This window comes from Onychostruthus taczanowskii, unplaced genomic scaffold (genome assembly GCF_017590055.1).
Source record: "Onychostruthus taczanowskii isolate IOZ18803 unplaced genomic scaffold, ASM1759005v1 scaffold32, whole genome shotgun sequence".
NCBI lineage: Eukaryota > Metazoa > Chordata > Aves > Passeriformes > Passeridae > Onychostruthus > Onychostruthus taczanowskii.
This window is the reverse complement of record NW_024500572.1, coordinates 3971240-3992169: the sequence shown is the minus strand read 5'-3', so window position 1 is coordinate 3992169 and position 20930 is coordinate 3971240. Positions and strand designations below refer to the sequence as shown.

The 20930-nt window shown below is 49.5% G+C and overlaps 1 protein-coding gene across 4 annotated transcripts in view; it reads left to right on the top strand.

The window, feature by feature from the left end:
• CORO1C (coronin 1C) overlaps positions 1 to 20874 on the top strand; it is a 45994-nt gene extending 25120 nt beyond the window's left edge. For all 4 annotated transcript variants that reach the window (XM_041410370.1, XM_041410371.1, XM_041410372.1 and 1 more), the window contains exons 3-11: positions 7547 to 7669; positions 13102 to 13231; positions 13969 to 14150; positions 14670 to 14789; positions 15636 to 15740; positions 16629 to 16774; positions 17286 to 17343; positions 17425 to 17670; positions 18358 to 20874. In XM_041410370.1, coding sequence (XP_041266304.1) covers positions 7547 to 7669; positions 13102 to 13231; positions 13969 to 14150; positions 14670 to 14789; positions 15636 to 15740; positions 16629 to 16774; positions 17286 to 17343; positions 17425 to 17670; positions 18358 to 18477 — 1230 coding nt within the window. In that variant the 3' untranslated portion in view covers positions 18478 to 20874. The remainder of the gene's footprint in view (positions 1 to 7546; positions 7670 to 13101; positions 13232 to 13968; positions 14151 to 14669; positions 14790 to 15635; positions 15741 to 16628; positions 16775 to 17285; positions 17344 to 17424; positions 17671 to 18357) is intronic.
• Positions 20875 to 20930: the final 56 nt, after the last annotated feature.

Below are 20930 nucleotides of genomic sequence, written 5' to 3'. Positions count from 1 at the left end.
CACATCCATTCTGTTCTTCCTCCCACCCTCTTATTTCTCACTGCCTTGGTGCCCTCAGCTCCATTCCTGCCTTCCACAGGCATTTAACATCCACATCTGAGGAGGTTCCATGGGAAGCTGGAGGAGCTGTGGCCCTCACCCCCAGCCTGACACGTTCTTTTGCAATGCAGTGCTTTGCTGGCTCTGCTCTAACCAGTTCCTGTATTCCGCATTTATTTTTATAGCCTGGGCTGATGAAATTGTTCCTTTAGTTCCTTCAACACCCTAAATAAAATTTGGATTTCTTTTTGAGCCTGTTTAGCACAGATACTTATTGAGCTCCCCGCAGCAAAATCCTTGTTGTTATAGTCAAGGAAAAAAAAAAAAAAGGCAATTTTCAACCATGGGATTGGGCTAATTTTAAAACTGAGCCATAAAAATGCACTTGCTGCATTTCTGCAGGGGAAATGTCCCATAACGACATCGTGGTGCTCAATCCCAGCGCCTTGCGGCTCCCTGGGAATTACCTGGGATGTGGCTGACCCTCGGTGCGGGAGCACAGAAAAAGGGGCGATTTTACCCGTTTTAATGTGCTTTTCTTGCCAGTTCTCACTGACATTACAGGGTTCTGTTGTGGCCGGGGTTTATCACTGCCGGGCCGGAGGCTCCCAGCTCCCTCCCGGCGCTGAGCGGAAGGTCTGGGGGTGTTTTTGGGGCGGGATGAGCCCCCCGGGACCCCGCTCCCCGCACCCATGTGCTCGGGAGGGGGGGACGGACACCGGCGGCAGGGGAAGCCCCGCCCCTCCGCGCGCGCGCACCCGCGCTCACCGCAGCGGCACTGCGGCGGCCGCGGCTTTTTACCTTATATGGTCATGGCAGCGCTCGCGGCCGCCGCGCTGATTGGCGGGGGCGGGGGCGCGGCGCGGCAAGTGCGCGGGAATTAACCCGTGAGCGCGGGAATTCGTTAACCCGTGTGCACGGGAATTAACCCGTGTGTGTGCACGAACGAAGCCCAGTGCCCGCACGTCCCCAGGCTCTCTCTGTCCCCCCGGGGCCGCATCCTCTTTCCATCCCCGCAGCTCCCGGAGCCGCCGCAGCCAGCGCAGCCCAGCCGGCTTTGCTGGCTGTGGAAATGCTTTGTCTGAGCTTCCTGTTTTCTTGCACGCACATGTGCAGGGGCTTTGCCAGGAGCTCGCCATTCCCATGCTCCGGCAGGAGCTGCTGAGCATCGGACAATCTCATTCCCACAGGTTGCTTGGTCTGGGGGGTTGGCCTCTGTTGGAATGAGCCGCATAGTTTGGAAAAGCTGTAATTCCTCTCGGTCAGGGTTGTGTAGGTGATAAGAGCCAGGGTAATCAGCATGAACTCTGAAGGAGTTGGAAACTTCCCTGCTTGTTCTGAGCTGTGGTTGTAGAGTTGGTTTTCTCTGAGGTTTATGCCAGGGAGAGCTCTGGGTACACAGGGAAGGTACCAGGTAAAAATTCTCTGGTTTTCCGGATATGTTGGGCAGGATAACTTGGAAACACCTGGATTCAGGGGGTGGGTCTGGTGCTGGATCTGTGCTCCAGTGGAACTGGGAAAAAAAAAAATTATTTTTTCCCCTCCTCAAAAACTCTTTGCAGTTTTTATCTGCACAGAAGAACCTGCTGCAAATGTTCCTTTTTGTTTGAGTTCATGCAGAAAGATCCGTTCAGCCACGAGTTGTGTTACATAAGGCCTTTACCAGAGATTTATTCAGTCTCCTTTGGATATAGCTTTTATTAGATTTTTCCATTTTCCTGATCCCTTCCTGCACCCCCTTCACAGCAGCAGCATTCCTGCAGGATCTGGGATCAGATGGTGCCCTGAGAGGCAATCAGCATGTGGGTGGGGGCGTGCACACCTCGGGAATGATCTTCTCCAAGGAATATGTTGTTCTGCAAGTGACAGGCCTTGGTGTTCATCCATGGCATATGAGAGTTGTTAAGCAGCTCTTCCCAATTCCTATTCCACCAGGAAGGATTTGGGGGAAAGAAAATCATCTTTTTGTGAGCTGTGTGTAGAATAAAATCAGGTTTTTGCTGTGATGGGTTTAATGAGCCTTTCCAGCCATTTTAGGGGGAGTGTGATGGATTTTGTCCTTTTATTTCACCTTGGATTTTTCTCTGTAAAAAGAAGTTTATATTTATCACTGTCAGCTTGATTCCAATGGATCATCAGGTTCTAATGCAGTAGGGAGGAGAGGGCAGCAGAGGGGCTAATGGATCTTGTTCCTCCAGGGAAAAAAGCAGCAAATTCCATCCCCTGTCTTACAGTCAGAGGTTTGTACAAATATCTCTGCAATTTTAAGGTTTTGTCCAATAATAAAAATGAAAGTTGTACTTGGTGGGGCCCTAGATCATGTGTCCCCAGCTCGTGGGGATGATCCCTGTGGATCCTTTTGGATCCCTGTGTCCTGGCCCAGCAGCTCTGCTCTCTCTGGGTGGATGCTCATCCTCTGAACAGCAGCAGAGTTTTACCACTTTATCCAGAGCCCTCAGCTTCTGGGATACCCATTGGCTTTCCCTCAGTTGGGAAGGAGCAGAGGGATGAATTGTGGAAATCATATTTTTGAGAGGGGAAAAAGCACTGACTCTGTCCTTTTTAATTGTAATGCCATTTTTGGGACAGATATCCATGGACATGCAGCTGTGCTGTACTCCCAGCTCCTAGTGGTGGGATTTTTCAGGTTGGGTTGGCTGTGAGGGCTGTTGGTGTTGTTTTTTGGGTTTTTTTTTTCCTTTTTAAAGCCAGCATGTGTCCATTCTGTGGCAGCCTGGGGTGGAATCACAGAATCATGGAATCCTTAAAGTTAGAAAAGACCTCCAAGCTCATCAGATCCAACCTTTGACCAAGTGAACCACATCACAAAATGCCCCAAGTGCTTGTGTTTTAACATTTCCAGGGATGGTGACTCCCCCACTTCCCTGGGGAGCCTCTTCCATGCTTGGCCACCCTTCCAGTGAAGAAATTTCCCCCAATATCCAACGTCACAGCCCTGCAGCTGCCAAAGTGACAACGGGAGCACTGCTGGGGGATTCTTGGAGAGCACAGTGGCCTCTTATTGCCTGACTTTCCAGTGGATCTTTTGGGAATAACATTTCCTAATCTCCCAGATTAGTTCAGGATGCCTGGGCTGGGCTGTGGGGTGACTGATGCCTGCTGGGCATGGGCAGGAGTTTCCATTTCAGCCCATTTTTCTCCCAGTTGTCTCCTCCAGGCTCAGCTGCTGCAGCCAGAGATGGAGGCTCAGTGCTCAGAAGTTCCCTGGATGAAATTTAGGACTTTTTTTAAAAGAAAAATCCACAATTTAAAGAAAAGAGGAGTATTTTCTCTAGCAGAGAAAAGGTGCAGTCGGTTGGGGTTTCAAACTCTGCAGTTGTGACCTGATTTCCTTCCTCAAACTTGTGCAGAGTGAGGGGGGAGCTGCTTTGGCTTGTGCAACTCGATGCCACTTCCCTAATTTAAATGGAGATTTCAAGGAGCACAGCCATGGGCTGGGGAAGCAGCTGTTCTCCTTGATATTTTTACCATAATCCATGAGCTGTTTCCTGCCACCAAATGCCCTTTTCTGGCAGAGAAACGATCACAAGACACTCAAATTAATTCATAAAACTCCCACTTTTAAGAACAGTTTTCTTGTGTTGCTTATCCATCCCTTTTGGATTTAATCATATTTTTTCTTCTCATCTGTCACTTTTTTTCTGCTCTGGGTTTAATATTTCTGATGATTTAACTTTTTTTTTTTTTCTGATCTGGAATGCATGAAACACATTAAAATTTAATAATTACAATTAATCTAATAAGGCAAATTTGCCCCTTGCTGAAACACCTGAATATTGAGTGTGTATTCAGTCAACACCAACTTTACTAAAAATCCTCAAATTCACCCTTTTGACCAACATTTTATGAAATACAACTCCAGATTTCAAAAGTTACCAGGGATGTGTCAAACCACAACCCCAGCGGATTATGAGAAGGATTGAATTTCTTGAAGTTAATTTTAAGCTGAGTATCAGCACTTGAGATTTATTTTAAATCCTCTCCTAATTATAAGATTACATTTTCCAAATAAATAAATAAATCCCCAAACCTGGGAGCATTAGAGCAGCATGGAAACACACCCAGCTGCCAACCACCTTGCCAAACCTCGTGGCGTCCTGGTTGCAAAGGAATTGTGTTGAAAACCATGGGATTTGGGGATTTTACAGCCTGCTGGGTTTTTATAACCCTACTGCAGCTTTCCCTTTTGGCAAATCCCCTAAAATACTGATTTTTCCAGCTTTTCTGAGCACATCACAAAGCTGGGAATTGGGGTTCCCTGCTCCGGGGGGGGCGGAATGCTGCCGGGAGGAGGAATCCCGTGGATGGAATTTGCAAAAGCGATGCTGAGAGGTGATAAAATACATCCCTGAGTTCAAAGCTGCCCACAGGACAGCCACCCTGGGCTGGTGCTGTGGGTGGCTGTCCTGTGCTGTCCCCACAGTGCCTCGGGGACATCTCTGCTGGAGGTGTTGGTGACCAGGGGCGGATGCGGCGCCGAGCTCTCGGAACGTGCTCAGGAAAGCACCGCGGTTTCCTCTGCTCTGCAGAGACCGTTTGGTGCCTCTGACCACAAGGCAGGAGCTTCTCTCCAAGGGCTGGGGCTCGTGCTCGCCCTGCTGGGGCCTCCAGCAGCTCTTCAATGTCCTTATTTAGTCTCGTTTTGATGTTTGCTGCTCGTTTTTGTACGTCCCCAGAGGTGGCCAAGGAAGGAGGGGATGTGGCACGCAGGGCTCGGGGCTGGGTGACAAGGTGGGGATTGGGCACAGCTTGGATGATCTTGGGGGTCTTTCCAACCTGAATGATTCTGGAATTATTCCTGGGGCTGGTGAGCAGCAGAGTCTCTCCTCTCATGCCCAAGTGAAGATGTTGGTGCCCCTGAGCTCTTCATCTCCCTGGGATTGTCTTCCACTGCCAGATCCCAGGGAGCTGCTGTGTGGGACATCTCCTGCTCTGTTTGTCCTCTCTTCCTTCATTTGATAATTCTTTGTGGATAAACAAGCTTCAGGTTGCTGCTAAATAACATCTCCTTTCCCTGTCCTGCCTGTCTGTTCCCTGTTGGAAACGGGGTTTGGTGTCACTCTCCTGGTGCAGGGGGACACAGGGGGTGTCTGTAGGTGATGCACGGGGAATTCTGCCCCTCTGCCCTGCTCAGGTGAGACCCCACCTGCAGAGCTGCCTCCAGCTCTGGAATTCCAGCAAAGGAACGATGTGGAACTGTTGGAGAGAGTCCAGAGGAGGCCACAGAGATGCTCTGAGGAGCCAGGCTGGGAGAGCTGGGGATGTTCACCTGGAGGAGAGAAGGCTCCAGGGAGAGCTCAGAGCTCCTTCCAGTGCCTAAAGGGGCTCCAGGAGAGCTGGAGAAGGACTTGGGATAAAGGATGGAGTGACAGGACATGGGGGAATAGCTTTAAGACAAAAGAGGGTAGATTTAGATGGGATACTGGGAAGCAATTCCTGAGTATGAGGGTGGTGAGGCCCTGGCTGGGTTTTCCAGAGAAGCTGTGATGCCCCTGGATCTCTGGAAGTGCCCAAGGCCAGGTTGGACGGGACTTGGAACAACCTGGGATGGTGGAAAGTGTCCCTGCCCATGACAGGGGGTGGGACTGGATGATCTTTAAGGTCCTTCCAACCCAACCCATTCCATGATTCTGGAATCTCTGCTCCTTGTGGAGATGCAGGATCCTGGTTTAAGAGCTGAGCTCCGTCCCAGGTGGTGGGAAGCAGCTCCTGGGTGTCACTGCTGTCACAGGCTCTGGCTGCTCCTGCTCAGGCTGTGCTGGTTCATCATAAGCCAAACTGAAAGGTGAAATTTGGGTTTTAATTTGCTCAAATTAATTTTTTTTGGCCTCCCCACAGTAATAAATGACTGTAAAAGCCCAAAACTGAACCGACAAGTGCTTGTGCAGCCTGGAAATAGTTACCAGGGGCTCCTCTGGAGGATCCCACTGATTCCTGCCAGGGAGCCAGAACAGACAGTCCCTGACATTTTGCATTATTATTATTCCTATTTTTCCTTTTGGTTCAGGCCTGTATTTGTCTGTGGAATGTCATGTACCTTCTGCAGTTCGTGTGCTCTGCATGGTTCTCCTTTTAATTGGGTAAATTAAAATGGATGAATTCTACATGGCAGTTGGGTGTATTAATTTTTTAAATCCTATTTCACATTATGGCATCCAAGAGGGATTACACAGGCTTTAATTTTTGAATGGCAGGTTTATGGCTTTTCATCTACAACTCTTCCTTTTTTAATAATTCCAAAAGCAGCTAATCACTGAGTCTTTTTTTTTTCTTTTGAAGCCTAAATTTGGCCTTTTAGGAGCTAGTGGGATCTTTTGGGATCAATATCTTGTTTTGGTGTTTGTGGAGGGCTCCAGGTCAGTCATCCTCTAAAGCCAATGTCCAGCATTATTCTGGTTATCAGCCTTGAATAGGAGCAGCCTCCCACATGAAGCAGGGTGGGAGGCATAAATTAAGGAATGTCACCTCCAAGGTTGGGGAATGTTACCATCCAGTGGCACAAATGAAATTCCAGCCATTTCTTCTGCATGTCTAAACACAAAAGAAGGTGACCCCATCCCAGACCTCTCCCTGCTGTGTCTCTTCTCCCATCACTCATCATGAAAAGGTCATTCCCTGGAAACAAAAACCCATGGAGCAGGACCAGGGGTGTGGCTGTGCAAGTGGAGGAGTCTCCTCCTCACTCTGCTGCTGCTGCTGTGCATCTTCAGTATTGCAAATATTGCTTTCCTTGTGTGCAAGGCTTGGCCAAGAGAGAGAAGGATGATGAGAGTGATTTTCCTTTTCCTTCTTTGTGGGATCAGGTGCTTCAGGACCTTCAGGGGCTCCTCAGCAAAATGTAGACCCAGGGGGAGAATTGGTGTCTCAACATCAACTGAGTTGGCATCACTGGATTTGTGCCAGTTCAGGTTTAAGTGGTTAATTAGCTCATTTTCTTGGAAATATTGTCTCTGTAGGGAGCTTGGCATTGGTGTCTTCAGTCCTCTGGCCATGGAGAGGCAGGTGTGGCTGTCACAGTCCATGCTGGCAACATTTGTTCCTCAAAACAATATTTTCCTCTGTGCAATTGCATCCTGAAATCTTCCCATTTCTGTTCTAAGAAACCAGGGAGACCTGGTAAATTCAGTGACCAGCAACGCCCTCCAATGACATTTTTACTTTGGTTGTCTTCAGCTGTCTCTGTTGGGAAGCAGATGAAACCAGAGCTTTGCTCTTCCCAAAAGGTTGGGGTGGAAAAAGGGATGGTGTGGCAGCAGGTGGTGAGATGTGGGATCACCTCCCTGCTGTGCTGGATCTCTGAACCCTTTCCTTTGCTCCTGGGGAGTTTCCAGCTCGTTGATGCTGGAGAAGAGCTGCTCTGTTCCTTTGCTGGTCCATGAGCTCAAATCTCATGGAATTGTGGATATGAAAGAGCAAGCAGAGGGTTGGGAAGCACCTTCCTTCAGGATATCACAGCTCTCTTTCTTCTTCTTCTTCTTCCCTCCAGACAGGCAGGATTGACAAGTCCTACCCCACAGTGTGTGGGCACACGGGGCCGGTGCTGGACATCGACTGGTGTCCCCACAATGACCAGGTGATCGCCAGCGGCTCCGAGGACTGCACCGTCATGGTGAGTGTTCCTTGTGGGGTGGGCTTTGCTCCCTGCTGGAACTCCTGCTCCAAAGGACACTGGAATTCCTGGAGGTGTCTCCAGGAACCTTCTGTTCCGAGGTGAGGTGAAGGCAGGGTCCTTGTGGGGTGGGCTTTGCTCCCTGCTGGAACTCCTGCTCCAAAGGACACTGGAATTCCTGGAGGTGTCTCCAGGAACCTTCTGTTCCGAGGTGAGGTGAGGGCAGCGTCGTTATGGAAGGGTTTGGGTTGGAAGGGACTTAAAGGTCGTCCCGTCCCAACCCCTGCCATGGGCAGGGACACCTTCCATGGTCCAAGCCTTGTCCAGCCTGGCCTTGGACACTTCCAGGGATGGCCAACCTGTGCCAGGACCTTGCTACTCTCACAGGGAAGAATTTTTCCCATTTTTCCTTCCCCTGGGCATTTGATGTTTGGGGAGAGGAATGAGAGCGCCCGTGTGTGGTGAGGTGTTCTGATTTGTTGATCTTTGAGAAGACAGGTGTTCCACACACCTCAAATATCCCAATGGATGTAGAGCTGTGTGTTGGGAAGAGGTAGGGATTGGAAGGGAATGAGCCCAGCAGGTTCCAAGATTCCTTCAGCCCTTGATTTAAGGAAGTTGCTTGAAATTTTCCCTGTATCTCCAAGTTTTGAGCAGGTGTCAAAAGGTCTTTTTTTTTAATAAACAAATAAAAATAATCTCCCAAATTCTGCACCTGCCAGCCTTGGATTGAGACCTGTTTTAAGTCAGTGATAGCCCAGCCGGGCTCGCTCCATGACGGATGTGGAATCCCATGTATGCAAACACAGCAGAATAAGTGAAAGAAAATCCTTGGAAGATGAAATAATGCCAAATAACTCCAGGGATCTTTGGCCATATTTAGAAATGCTGTAGGCTGAATGTTATATTGAAATCTTATTATAGATCATGTCAGATAAATTCCTTTGCTTCTGTTCATCGTTAAAATGTTTGGGAGGGGATTCATCCCAAGAGGCTTTTCCTGGGACAGCTCTTGCCTGTGATCTCTCAGTCTTGGAAGCTGAAACATGTTAACAAAATGGGCTATATTTAATATTAAACAAAACAACAACTTCTGTGTTAGCAACTCTCACTACTGGGCTGGAACTGAGCTTTGGAAGGATGCAGGAATGTTCCTCCAACCAGAATGTAGAAGGGCTGCACATTGGGAATGTTTCTGAAATGTGAGCATCAGTGAAGGCCCAGAGCTGCCTCCTTGGAGGCAAAATTAGTCTGTAATCCAAGTGCAATGAGAAATATGTTGGGAGGCTCCAGAGGGACTGAGTTGTGGAGAAAAACTGACAGAGTTCAGTGACAAGTTGTCCAAGTGGACAAGCTCTCTGCTTCCCACCATCCCAAATCCACTCTCTCCCTCATACCATCCTGATGTGGACACAAACTGCAGGAATTTGCACATCCTGCTGGACTCTGGGGGTTCTCCATATATCCCAAGGTGGGGATGAGCTTCCCATCCATCCCTGGAGGCAGGAGCTGTGTGGGAAGGAGGATGGACCTGGGTGGGGTGGAGCAGGGTGAAGCTCTCTGGGGGTTTTGCACCCTCGGGCTCATGTTTGGTGTGACCTGTCTGGAGTGGAAGGGGAGATAGGTGACTCTCTGCTGCACTTCCAGGATCAGGGATGTGCAGGGTTTGGAAGATGCTGGGGCTGTGTTAGCTGGAGGTTTGGAATGGGAGATGATGGATCCCAAATCATTCAGGACAGTTGGGAACTGCACTGGTGTGTAAAGAGCACCCCTGGTCTGGACTTTTGGGAATGAGCTGATGAGCTTTCCCAATTTTAATTGCTTTTCTGGCATGGCATGGATAGTTCAGTGTCCTGTTTTCCTGGGCAGAGGGTTTGGGTCCTGCTTCCTGAGCAGCCTGAGCAGAATAAACCCAGGGAGCTTTACAGGACACGTGGCTGCTCGTGGGCTCCGAGCTCTGCCGGGGGGAGACACGGAAAAGTGACGTGGGGATTCTGTGACAATTCCAGCTGCTGGAGAAAAAACCTTGTTCTTAAGGACCATCTGTGCCCTGGCACTCAGGGATTTAGGATCTCACCCTCTGCCACAAGAAATCTCAGCTATGTCAGCCAGATATGTATTGAGGGGGAGAGAGTGGATTTGGAATGGTATTGAGGGGGAGAATGTGGATTTGGGATGGTATTGAGGGGAAGAGTGTGGATTTGGGATGGTATTTAGGGGGAGAATGTGGATTTGGGATGGTATTTAGAGGGAGAATGTGGATTTGGGAGGATGTGAGGGAGGGAACTTAGATTTGGGATTGTGTGAGGGAGAGAGTGTGGATTTGGATGGTGTTGAGGGAGAGGACATGGATTTGGGATGGTATTGAGGGATAGAATATGGATTTGGGAAGGATGTGAGGGAGGGAACTTAGATTTGGGATTGTGTGAGGGAGAGAGTGTGGATTTGGGATGGTGTTGAGGGAGAGAACATGGATTTGGGATGGTATTGAAGGATAGAATATGGATTTGGGATGGTATTGAGGGAGAGAACTTGGATTTGGGATGGTATTGAGGGAGAGAACTTGGATTTGAGGTGCAAACCACTGTCTCCAGATGGACAGGGCTGATTTCCTGCAGCCATAACTCTGCAGCCCCCGTTTGGCGCAAGGAAGCTTCACTTGGCCCTATCCAAAGCCAGAAACATTTTCCTCTAAAGAAATTCCCAGATTTTTACAAAAGCTGCTCATAAACCTTGAACAGCTTTGGTGTTATCAGACATAGCATTGGAGAGGGGACTGGGAAAGAGAGGACCTGACATCCCTCTCCAAAGGCTTCCTTGCAAATACCTTCTGTGGCCTCTTCCCTTGGAGGAATTGTTTCCTTGTGCCAGCAAATGAGGAATTACTTAAATATTCCTGCTTGATGTTGTGCTGAATGCCTCTGATGTGCTGCAGGCTTTTTGTTCAGCTGGAAAATGTTTTAGTGGATAAAGATTTGTAGATGGTATCGAGGCCCTTCGTCAGATATGGAAAATTTTCTTCATCAGAAGGTGGATTTTAAAGAATTTGTGTGGAAAGGCCAGAGCAGAGCTCATGTGATGGAGCAAATTCCTTTAAAAGTCAAAGAGAGCCTTTGCAGTGACCTGAGCCACCAACCAGGACAGGGAGAATGAGGAGAAGGTCTGACTACAAAAATCATGCACCAAGAGCATTTTCCTGCAGGGATATGGGAGCAGGGCTGTGGATAAATCCAGGCCTCAAATTCAGTTGCTTCCTTACCTAAAGTGATAAAAATTGATACATATGATGTAGGAAGCAATGTTTTTTATAGACATGGATTTAACAATCTTTTCAACTTGTGCAGAGCCAGAGGAGGCTGGTTTTGCTTCTCTTTAAAGGGGGTGAAAGAAAAGTTTGCTTTGTTTTCTTTCTCACGTGCTGTTTGTGCAAAACCTTCCCCTCCTGCCCTTCCTGCAGCCCCAAACCTCTCCCTCAGCTGTGCCACTGCTCCACTTCCTCCTGCGCAAACAAACATCTTTGATAACATCAAACCCCCCAAAAAACAGCCAGACACCCACGGGAGGGAGAGCTGACAAACACTTCCTAAAGCCCAGGCAATCCTGCAGCAATTTGAGGTTTCCTTGGAGTCATCCTGAGTCCTCCCCCTCAGCAGGGTGAGTCCTGCATCCAAAATTCTGTCATTTCCCTGTGAACCTGATTTGATCCCAGGCTGAGGCCAGACCCCCACCCTGTGCAGGAACGAGGGGCTGGGCCAGTTGGGACCATGCCCTGACCTTTCACATTTGTTTCTTTATTATTTTTGGGAATAGCAGGCAGGATTATTGGGTCAGTAGTGTGAAATCTGCCCAGGATTGCACTGCTCTGCAGCTGCTCCCAGCTACCAAGGCTTTACCTGACAGAAAATTCCACCTGTCCTCCAGTGGCTTTAAAAAAAACCACCTTTTTCCCTGGGATTTTGTCTCCCTTCCCTTTCCCACCTCCTGCACTTGCTGTCTTATGTTTAAATTTGGTTCTGGAGTTTTCTGGCTCCTTTGCACTTGCTCAGAGGGATCTCAGGATCCTTCCTGGCTGAGATGGTGCAGAACAGAACAGAGTCCTCCCTCTTGGCAGGGTAAGTCCTGCATCCAAAATTCTGTAATTTCCCTGTGAACCTGATTTGGTCCTGGCCCTGCACAGACATCCCAGAGAATCCTCTCCTGGGGAAGTGTTCCTGTTGTGGACATTCCTCCTGGGACACTGAGGGTGTCAGTGGGAAGGATGGCACTGGGGGCTGTGTCCATGAAAAGCCAAATCAGTTTTGGGTTATTTAGAGGTGAGCTGGTACCCACTGAGAATCTCTGCATCTTGCTGGTTTGGTTTTTTTTCCTCCAGTGCCAGTCATTCCTTTGAGAAGGGAAAAACTGGGATTAGCACAGAAATCCACGTGTCCATCTCAGTCTGCCTGGCTTCCTAAATCCACTCCCTCACATCCCACAGCTTGTTGGGCATCGTGGGCAGGGGCTGGCAAGCCCCATTCTCCCAACTCCAGGAAAAGCAAACAATGGGAAGCAAAACAAACGCGCTCTAATGCTGCCACCTACCTACAGCAGCTCCAACTGCTCCCCGAGGAGCTCTCCCTGGAATTCCATGTCATTTTTTAATACCCTCTATGTAGGTCAAATTCAATTCCAAGATGATTGTCCAGTGCTGAATTGCAGGAATAGTTTTGGTGGGGCTGATCCTGCCCTGGGGCTTTGGGGTGATGAGTTTGTCTGTCCCATCCCTGGTTGCTGCCAGCTGCAAAAGCCACCTCCCTCCTGCTGGAATTCCAGTGCTCTGGCATCCTTGGGGGGCTGCTCCTCCTCCTGGTGGCCCTTCCCTGAGGAAGTTTGCAACAGAAGGGTTGTGTAACCAGGCAAGCAGTGAACAGGCAGTGCTGATTTGGGCTGCTCTGGCTTCTTCCAGGACCAAGCCACTCTTCCCTGATTAAATGGGATCTGGGAGGATCCTGAATCTTAACAGGAAAATGATTTGCTGGTGTTTCTAAAGTAATCAAAAGTAGGCAGTGGTAAAGCTGCAGCATCATCCCTGTGAGGGACAGGCACAGTTTGGAAGGACAGCAGCTTGTTCCCAGGGAATTGGAGCTGCAGGGGAGATTTTCCAGACTCCTTGGGGAAAAGGAGTGGACTGGGTGATGGACATGGAAATACAGGGGCTGCACCATGAGGAGCTGTGGGTTTGTACTGGCACATGAGTGAGGAAGGACATTCCTCATGGATCAGCCAAGGGTTTATTGACAGCTGGGAACGATTCCCTCCCTGATTCCCTTCCTGTTTACACGAGAAGTGACAGCTCCGGCGGCTGCGGGACGCGGGAAGCAGCCGAGCCACACGCTCTCCACTGGGGCTGCCCTTGCCTGAGCAGCTTTCCTTTCCTTTCCTGTGCCTCCCAGGTGTGGCAGATTCCCGAGAACGGGCTCACCCTGTCCCTGACAGAGCCCGTGGTAGTGCTAGAAGGCCATTCCAAGAGAGTTGGCATCGTGGCCTGGCACCCGACGGCGCGGAACGTGCTGCTCAGCGCAGGTACGGAGCACGGGAGTGGGCAGCAGCTCCTCTCCCTGCCTTCCTTCCTCTCCAGCTTTTCCTTCTTCCCTCTGCCAGCTGCTCAGATCCCTGTGAATCACAAGACCTGTGGCAGTAGCTGGGAACAGTGGGACACGTGGCTCACAGCCCCCTCTCTATCTCAGCCTTTTTTATCCTCAGTTTACAGGGATAAGCACCAAGGAATTGTCTGGAATTGGAGTATGAAAGTTGTTCCAGACTTTATTTGATCTGCAAGAACAATTTACATCTGCATTGCCCACATCCCTGCTTTCATATACTTTTAGAACAGGACCAAGTGTTTCTCCTTTCCCTTGATCCCTGCAAAGTATCCCAGAGTCTGGCTGTTCCTCGCACAAGCTCTCATGGACAGCATTTTCCAAATTGTCTCCTTGATCAGTACATTCATGGAATGAGATTCTTTTGACCACTGAAAATCATTCACATCATTATGGAAATAAATTGGATAATTCATTATCCGTTGGTTCGCTCTGAGACTTTTATAGGTTGGGTCCCAAGGAAAGAAGTTCTTTCAGCTGGATTGTTGGATGAGCTGGGTGTTTTCCATTGATAAAAATCCCTCCTGAGCTCCCAGTCTGGGTTTTGGTTTCCCCAAAAAAACCTTTGGAGCTGCAGGGGGTTTATCCCTTGTTCCCCACCTCTGGCTTTGCCCCTGTGTACCCCAATGCTGTGACTGGAGCTGTTATTTCCCATTTTAGGCTGTGATAATGCCATCATCATCTGGAATGTGGGAACAGGAGAGGCCCTCATCAACTTGGATGACATGCACGTGGATATGATCTACAATGTGAGCTGGAATCGCAATGGCAGCCTCATCTGCACAGCTTCCAAAGACAAAAAAGTCCGAGTTATTGACCCCAGAAAACAAGAAATTGTTGCTGTAAGTTTGCTTAATCATTAAAGAAACAACTGGATTCACTCCAGCAGGGAATGAGCAAGAAAATATGTGGATTTTACACACCATGTTCAGTTGCTTTCTTCAAAAATTACAGGAGGAATAGTAGGAGTTGGAGGATTTGTCTGGGTTTATTGGGATTAGTGTTTGAACTGGGATTTTAGGGCTCAGTTTTAAACCTGCAGGAGTGTAATTCCACATCTAATCCTTTTGTATAATTACAGTTCCAGAGTTGTGCTTGCAAAGCAGAGCTTTAGTTGTAGCTTACAAAGAGGTTTTCCTTCAGCCTTGCAAGAGGCTGGTTGGCAAAGCTGGAATGAGCCAGGAATGTCCCCTTCTCCCGTGGCTCAGTGTTTGGGCTCTTCCTTCAGGCAGCAGGGAAGGAGAGCTGGATGTTGCTCCTTGGATCTCTTCCTGCATGGAAGAGCGGTGTGTCCAGACAGGAGCCACCACTCCAAGGGTTTTTCTGTTCACTGCTGATCCTGACCTGCTCCTCTCTTCCAGGAGAAGGAGAAAACCCACGAGGGAGCCCGGCCCATGCGAGCCATTTTCCTGGCAGACGGGAACATCTTCACCACCGGCTTCAGCCGCATGAGCGAGCGGCAGCTGGCCCTGTGGAACCCGGTACGATCCCAAATCCGTGTGCTGCTCACATCCATGGAGTTACCAACCAGCCCTGCAGCCATGGAATCATGGAGTGGCTTGGGTTGGATGGGACATTAAAGCCAATCCCGTTCCAATCCGTGGGCAGGGACACTTTCCACTAGCCCAGGTTGCTCCAAGCCCTATCCAAACTGGCCTTGGGATGGAGCAGCCACAGCTTCTCTGGGGCCTTCTTCTTCAAGGCCTCACCACCCTCAAAGGGAAGAATTCCTTCCTGAATTTAGAGTTTATATACTTGAGGTTATTCCCACTCCATCTGCTGCCTGCTCCTGCTTCCATGATTTGGGATGTGTGGTCACTCAGTGAAGGAACTGAGCAGGAGCAGTGATCTGCTGGGAGCTGCAGGTTGGAAGTGCCTGGGAAGATGCACAGGGAGCAGAGGGGCTGTGGGAAGGTCACTTCTCTCTCTCTGTGCATTGTGGAGAGCAGGCCAGCAGCAATCCCAGGAGGGTTCAGGGTGGAAGGGACCACCTGGATTGTGTCCAGGTGGCTTTTGAGTGTCTCCAGGGAAGGAGGCTCTGTCCCATCATCCATCCTCCTGACACTAACTCACTGTGTCACATATTTCCCTTGACTTGGTGAATTTTCCTGGCTCCTGTTTTTATTTAATTTAGTGATTAAAATGCTCTTGGGGATTGAATCAGTTCATGAACATTCCCAGCATTTGTTGTAACACACGGATCCTTCTGGGTGGTGCAGACATCACTGGGAGCTCACTGCCTGCAGAGTGTTAATAATTTAGACCCTCCCTCTATGAACAGAAGCTTTTCCAGTCTTTATTAACATCCCTGGCATTTTTATTTCCAGAAAAACATGGAGGAGCCAATAGCCCTTCACGAGATGGACACCAGCAACGGGGTCCTGCTGCCCTTCTACGACCCAGACACCAACATCATTTACCTGTGTGGGAAGGTAAGGAGAGGCTTTGGAGGCACCTGGAGGGAGTGGTGCCTGTGAAATGTTCCCCAAAATATCAGTGGTGCAGCGAATATGGGGCTGCAGAGAGACCAGGCTGCTCTGGAATGATTTTGATCCTCACTCTGCAGGATCTGGGAAGGACCTGGATGTTTCTTGGAGATGGATTAGGTAAAGCTGCTCCTAATGCAACAAGTCCCACACTGTTGCCAAAACATTTCTTGCTGGTGTTGACCTGGATTATTTTACACTGGTATGGGAGGAAGGTACATTTTGGGTTTTGTCCTTCCTCCTTGTCCTTGGAGATGCTGGAGCATGTGGCAGCTCTCTGTAATTTTATGGGATTAAGTAATAAAAAACTGAAATTAGGTGCTCCTTTCTAAAAGCAATTTGTAGGAATTTGGTGCCCATATGTGATGGACTCCTACAAATAGGAGCCCAAGCCAAGATGAGCAAGGAATTACAAAGGAGGATCCATACAAGTATGTTCATAAATCCCATCTTTGTAGCAGCTGATGAGGAACATTTGGTTTCTCTCTGCTATCCCTCCTGCAGTTTCAGAGACAGCAGTGTGGTGGAATTGCTTGGAATGGAGGATAAACTGGTTTATAGCCTTTCTGCCTGATAGTGGCAGGAGGTTTTTCCACAAGAGGTGAGGAAGGGGCCACTCCCAGCCTGGAAGCACAAGCTCAATCCCTGTCCCACAGTGTTTGGAACAGGACTTGGAGGAATTGTTCAGCTGATGGACTCAGATTGTGAAGGGGATCAGCCTTACTTCAAAAACAGCAGTGAGCTGTCCATGGCAGCATTCCTGGAAGGAAATGGGAGCAGCAGTGTGGGCACAGGGAGCACAGGTCCTGCAGCTTCTCCTGGGGTTCCTTGCAGGGTGACAGCAGCATCCGCTACTTCGAGATCACGGATGAGTCCCCGTACGTTCACTACCTCAACACCTTCAGCAGCAAGGAGCCGCAGAGGGGCATGGGGTTCATGCCAAAGAGGGGCCTCGACGTCAACAAGTGCGAGATTGCCAGGTGAGGAGAGCTCATCCCAGGGCTGGGAGCAGGCTGGGAGCTGGGGCTGGGGATTTCAGCAGTGGTTAAAGCAGCAGAGCAGTGAGCACAGGGCAGCCGTGGTTCAGAAAACCTGGGAAGGGCAGGAAACATCTTGGGATGGCACTGCAGTGGCTCCAGGAGGGAATGTCACTGCTGGCTGGGGACATGAGCCATTTCTTCTCCCAGGAAACAAGTGATAGGACAAGGGGAAATGTCCTCAAATATTAGGAACAATTTCTTCATGGAAAGGGGGGTCAGGTGTTGGAAGGGGCTGCCCAGGGCAGGGGTGGAGTCCCCATCCAGGAGGGATTTAACAGCCCTGTGCATGTGGCATTTGGGGACATGGGTTATGGTGGCCTTGGCAGTGCTGGGGGAATGGTTGGACTTGGTGGTCTCAGGGATTTCTGTGGCTCTTTGGCGTTGCTCCTTTCCCATCTCCTCCATCTCCCTGATCCTCACTCCCTGTCCCACCTCTCCTTTTCCACGGCAGGTTCTTCAAGCTCCACGAGAGGAAGTGTGAGCCCATCATCATGACGGTTCCCCGCAAGGTGAGCACTATCCTGGGGCCGGGCTGGAGCCAGCTCCTGCTTCCCAAAGCTCCTGATTGATCCATGTCTCCTGCCTTGCAGTCTGACCTCTTCCAGGACGACCTGTACCCGGACACAGCCGGCCCGGAAGCAGCTCTGGAAGCAGAGGAGTGGTTTGAGGGGAAGAACGCTGATCCTCTCCTCATCTCCTTGAAGCACGGGTACATTCCAGGCAAAAACAGGGATCTCAAGGTGGTCAAGAAGAACATACTGGACAACAAACCTGCTGGGAACAAGAAGAGTGATCTCATAAATGCTCCAAAGAAAGCAGCGGATGCCTCAAACTCCGTGAGTAAACTCCAGGAATTTTGGGGATGATAGCCTCAGGTGGGAATGCCAGGGTGGGAGGGAATGGTTGGAGCTCTGTCAGGGGAAGGTTAGGTTGGATATCAGGAAAAGGGTCTTCCCCCTGAGGGTACTGAGGCACTGACCAGGTTCCCCATGAGATGTCACAGCCCCAAGGCTGCCAGAGCTCCAGGAGCATTTGGACAAGGCTCTCAGGCACAGGGTGGGATTGTTGGGGAGTCCTGGTCAGGGCCAGGAGTTGGACTGGATGATCCCTGTGAGTCCCTTCCAACTTGGGATATTCCATGATTCTGTGATTCTAATGCTTCTGCAGATATGGAAGATTACTTGAAATTGTTTTTCCTAAATCACAGAACCATTAAAGTTGGAAAAGACTTTGAAGATCCCCAAGTCCAACCCTAACTCAAGATCCCCAAGTCCAGCCCTAACCCAGCACCTCATTCACCACTAATCCCTGTCCTTTGGGACAGAGAGGAAAGTATGGCTTAAAGAGCAGCTGCTGGTCCTGGATGGGTGCCCTGGTGCTGCTGGAGATGCTCCTCCATGCCCTGAGCATCCCACTGCTCCAGAGTCCGTCACACCCTCATCCCTCCAACAATCCCACAGGGAGGAGCCCTTTCCATGGGAAAGCCCAGAGCTCTCCTCACTCATCCCTCTCTCATCTTCCAGCAAAACGACGCCAAATTGGACGAGATTTTGAAGGAGCTGAAATCCATCAAGGACACGATCTCCAACCAGGACGAGCGCATCTCCAAGCTGGAGCAGCAGATGGCCAAGATCGCGGACTGACGGGGCCGCCAGCCCAGGCACATCCCAGCTCCCAGTTCAGCCAGCAGCAGCCTGCAGCATTCCAGTACGAGCTTTCCTGTTCTCCTAAATCCACGTCAACGAGAGGCGATGATTTCAAGCCAAGCTTTTTAGTGAAAGATCTTTTTTCGTTTCCTGATGTTCCAATGAATTTCTGTGACTGTGTCAAAAACAAGGCAAAAACGAGAAGTGCTACTTTTACAGGTTTTTTTTGGGTTTTCTTCCAGATGTTATGAATCCTTGAAAAACGAATCCATTCTTGACTTTCAGTGTCATGCCCAAATATCTTTTTCTAGATTTAGGGACCAACGCCACATTGTTCTTAACCATTTTTTTTTTTAGAGTTGCCAAAAAATAGAAAAAAAAAGTTGCTTTTATTTTTCTTATTTGCCACTTTTGCAGTATTTGTGTTTCCATTCCAAGGGACAGGGGGTGTGGGAGGTGTTTACACTGTGCAGAGAACAAAGCTGAAGCTATTTTGTATAAATCCTCCATTTGGAACAATCAGGTGGGTTCCCTTCCTTTCTCTTTCCTGTGGAATCCCCTTGGAGATGGGATCAGCTGCCTTTCCTGCTCCACAATGTGTCCCCAGCCCTGTTGGCTGACAGAAAAATACAAATATATCATTCTGAACGAAGGGATTTATTTCCTACTGAAGTTTTAAGCCAGCACCATGTTCCCATTTTCCTACAATCCCAAGGTTTGTTTCCATGACCAAACTCACTTGTTTTACTTGCTCATTTTTATTTCCATTTCAAGGCAGAAGTGACTTCCATGCAGGAATGTTTTTATCCATGGAGCATGGAGTTCCAGATGAGCTGTGGGATGCCAGCAGTCGTTGCTGTAAATCCTTGTTCCTGCCCCCCAACACTCCTGAGCTCATGGATTTTAAGGAGCTTTTGGAATCCATCAGCCCTTCACACCAGTACTGATAATAGGAATTTTCTGTGCTTCCAAGGCAGCATTAGCAGCAGAAAGGTGATTTTTCCATGACAATTCTCCACAAACAAAATGCCTCTGTTATTTTTTTATCATTTGTTTTCTCCTGTCCATCATTCCCATTCCTGCCTCCCACCCTTCCCTGCAGGAAAGGATTTGTTCCCGGATCAGATGAGTGACCTCCAACCCCAAACCCCCCTGCACTCCCAGCCCTTCAGAGCAGAAGGGACTGGGAGAATGGATTTGCTCCCAGTTTGGAGAACTGGTTTCTCACACAGCTCCCTTGGGATCCTGCAGGGAGAGGCTCTAGGCTGGCGAGCTCCTCCTGGAATTCCATGGAGGCTCAGCTCAGCAAAGCTCTGCTCAGGCAGGGTCTCCCCTGTGGAGGAGCTGTCAGGGATGGGGCAGGCTGGCTCCCTGCTCCCAGGCTGTGTCCTTGTGCTGGGAATGGGATCCAGGACACCCCAGGAAACTGTGCCAGGCAGGATTGCTGCTGCCATTCCTGGCACAGTCCATCCCTGCAGTGCCAGGGAGTGCTGATAACCCATCCTGAATCCACAGGTGGGCAGAGACCATCAGGTGTCTGAGAGCTCTGGATCCTTATCCCAGCTGGATTCTGTCCCTGTGGCAGCTCCATGTGCTCCCACCCGGAGCATCCCAGTGGACACGAGTCACTCATCCAGGCTGAAGTGATTGATTTTTTTTATTTTCCATTAGTTTAGCTAGGAATTCTCCAATTTTCCATTTTTCCCAGTGTTTGCATGTTCAGAATTCCAGGTTAAGATTCCCTGTTGTGGAGGGATGTGTGTGTGGAGGCAGAATCGGCCGGGGGACGTAGCTGAAAGGCACAAGGATGGGATGGAGGAGACAGAGGATGTGGTGGGATTGCAGAGCAGGAAAGCTTCAGAAAAGTGGGATTTCTGTGTTTTAGGGACAAGTGGCATCCCCTGCCCTGTGCCCGTGGATCCCCAATCCGGCTGCTCCAGGTTCTTTGGCTGTTTGGTGACGTTTCTGTATTGCAGTAAATGCCTGAGATGTGTATTTTTATGGATTTTTTTTTTCTTTTGGATCCCAAGCCCGAAGGTTGTTCTCCCCACAGTGGTGATTTCTGTGTTGATTTGTACGTGTGACTTCAGGGTTGTGTGCTCGGGGACCTCGGGTTTGTTCCTTAACATTGGAGGGAAATCAGTTTTGGGAGCCGCTGGATTGAGGTGCCCGGGGGTGGGGGTGTGGGAGATTTTAGTTCCTAGCCTGTATTTTATTTAAATGAACTGATGCCTCGCCAGGCTCAACCGGAGTCAGTGCCTGAAGCTTTTTGTAGCCGTGATATCCCGGGAGAGAACCAGCCCAGTCCGGAAAGACGCGCTCTTATAGAGCGGCCAGAGTATCTGTCCAAATATTTGCTTCCATTTTCAAAAGATAAAAGTCATTGATTATAAACTGCCTCTGCTTGGCTTTTCCTTTGGCTCTCGGCATTCCAGCTCTGATTGATAACT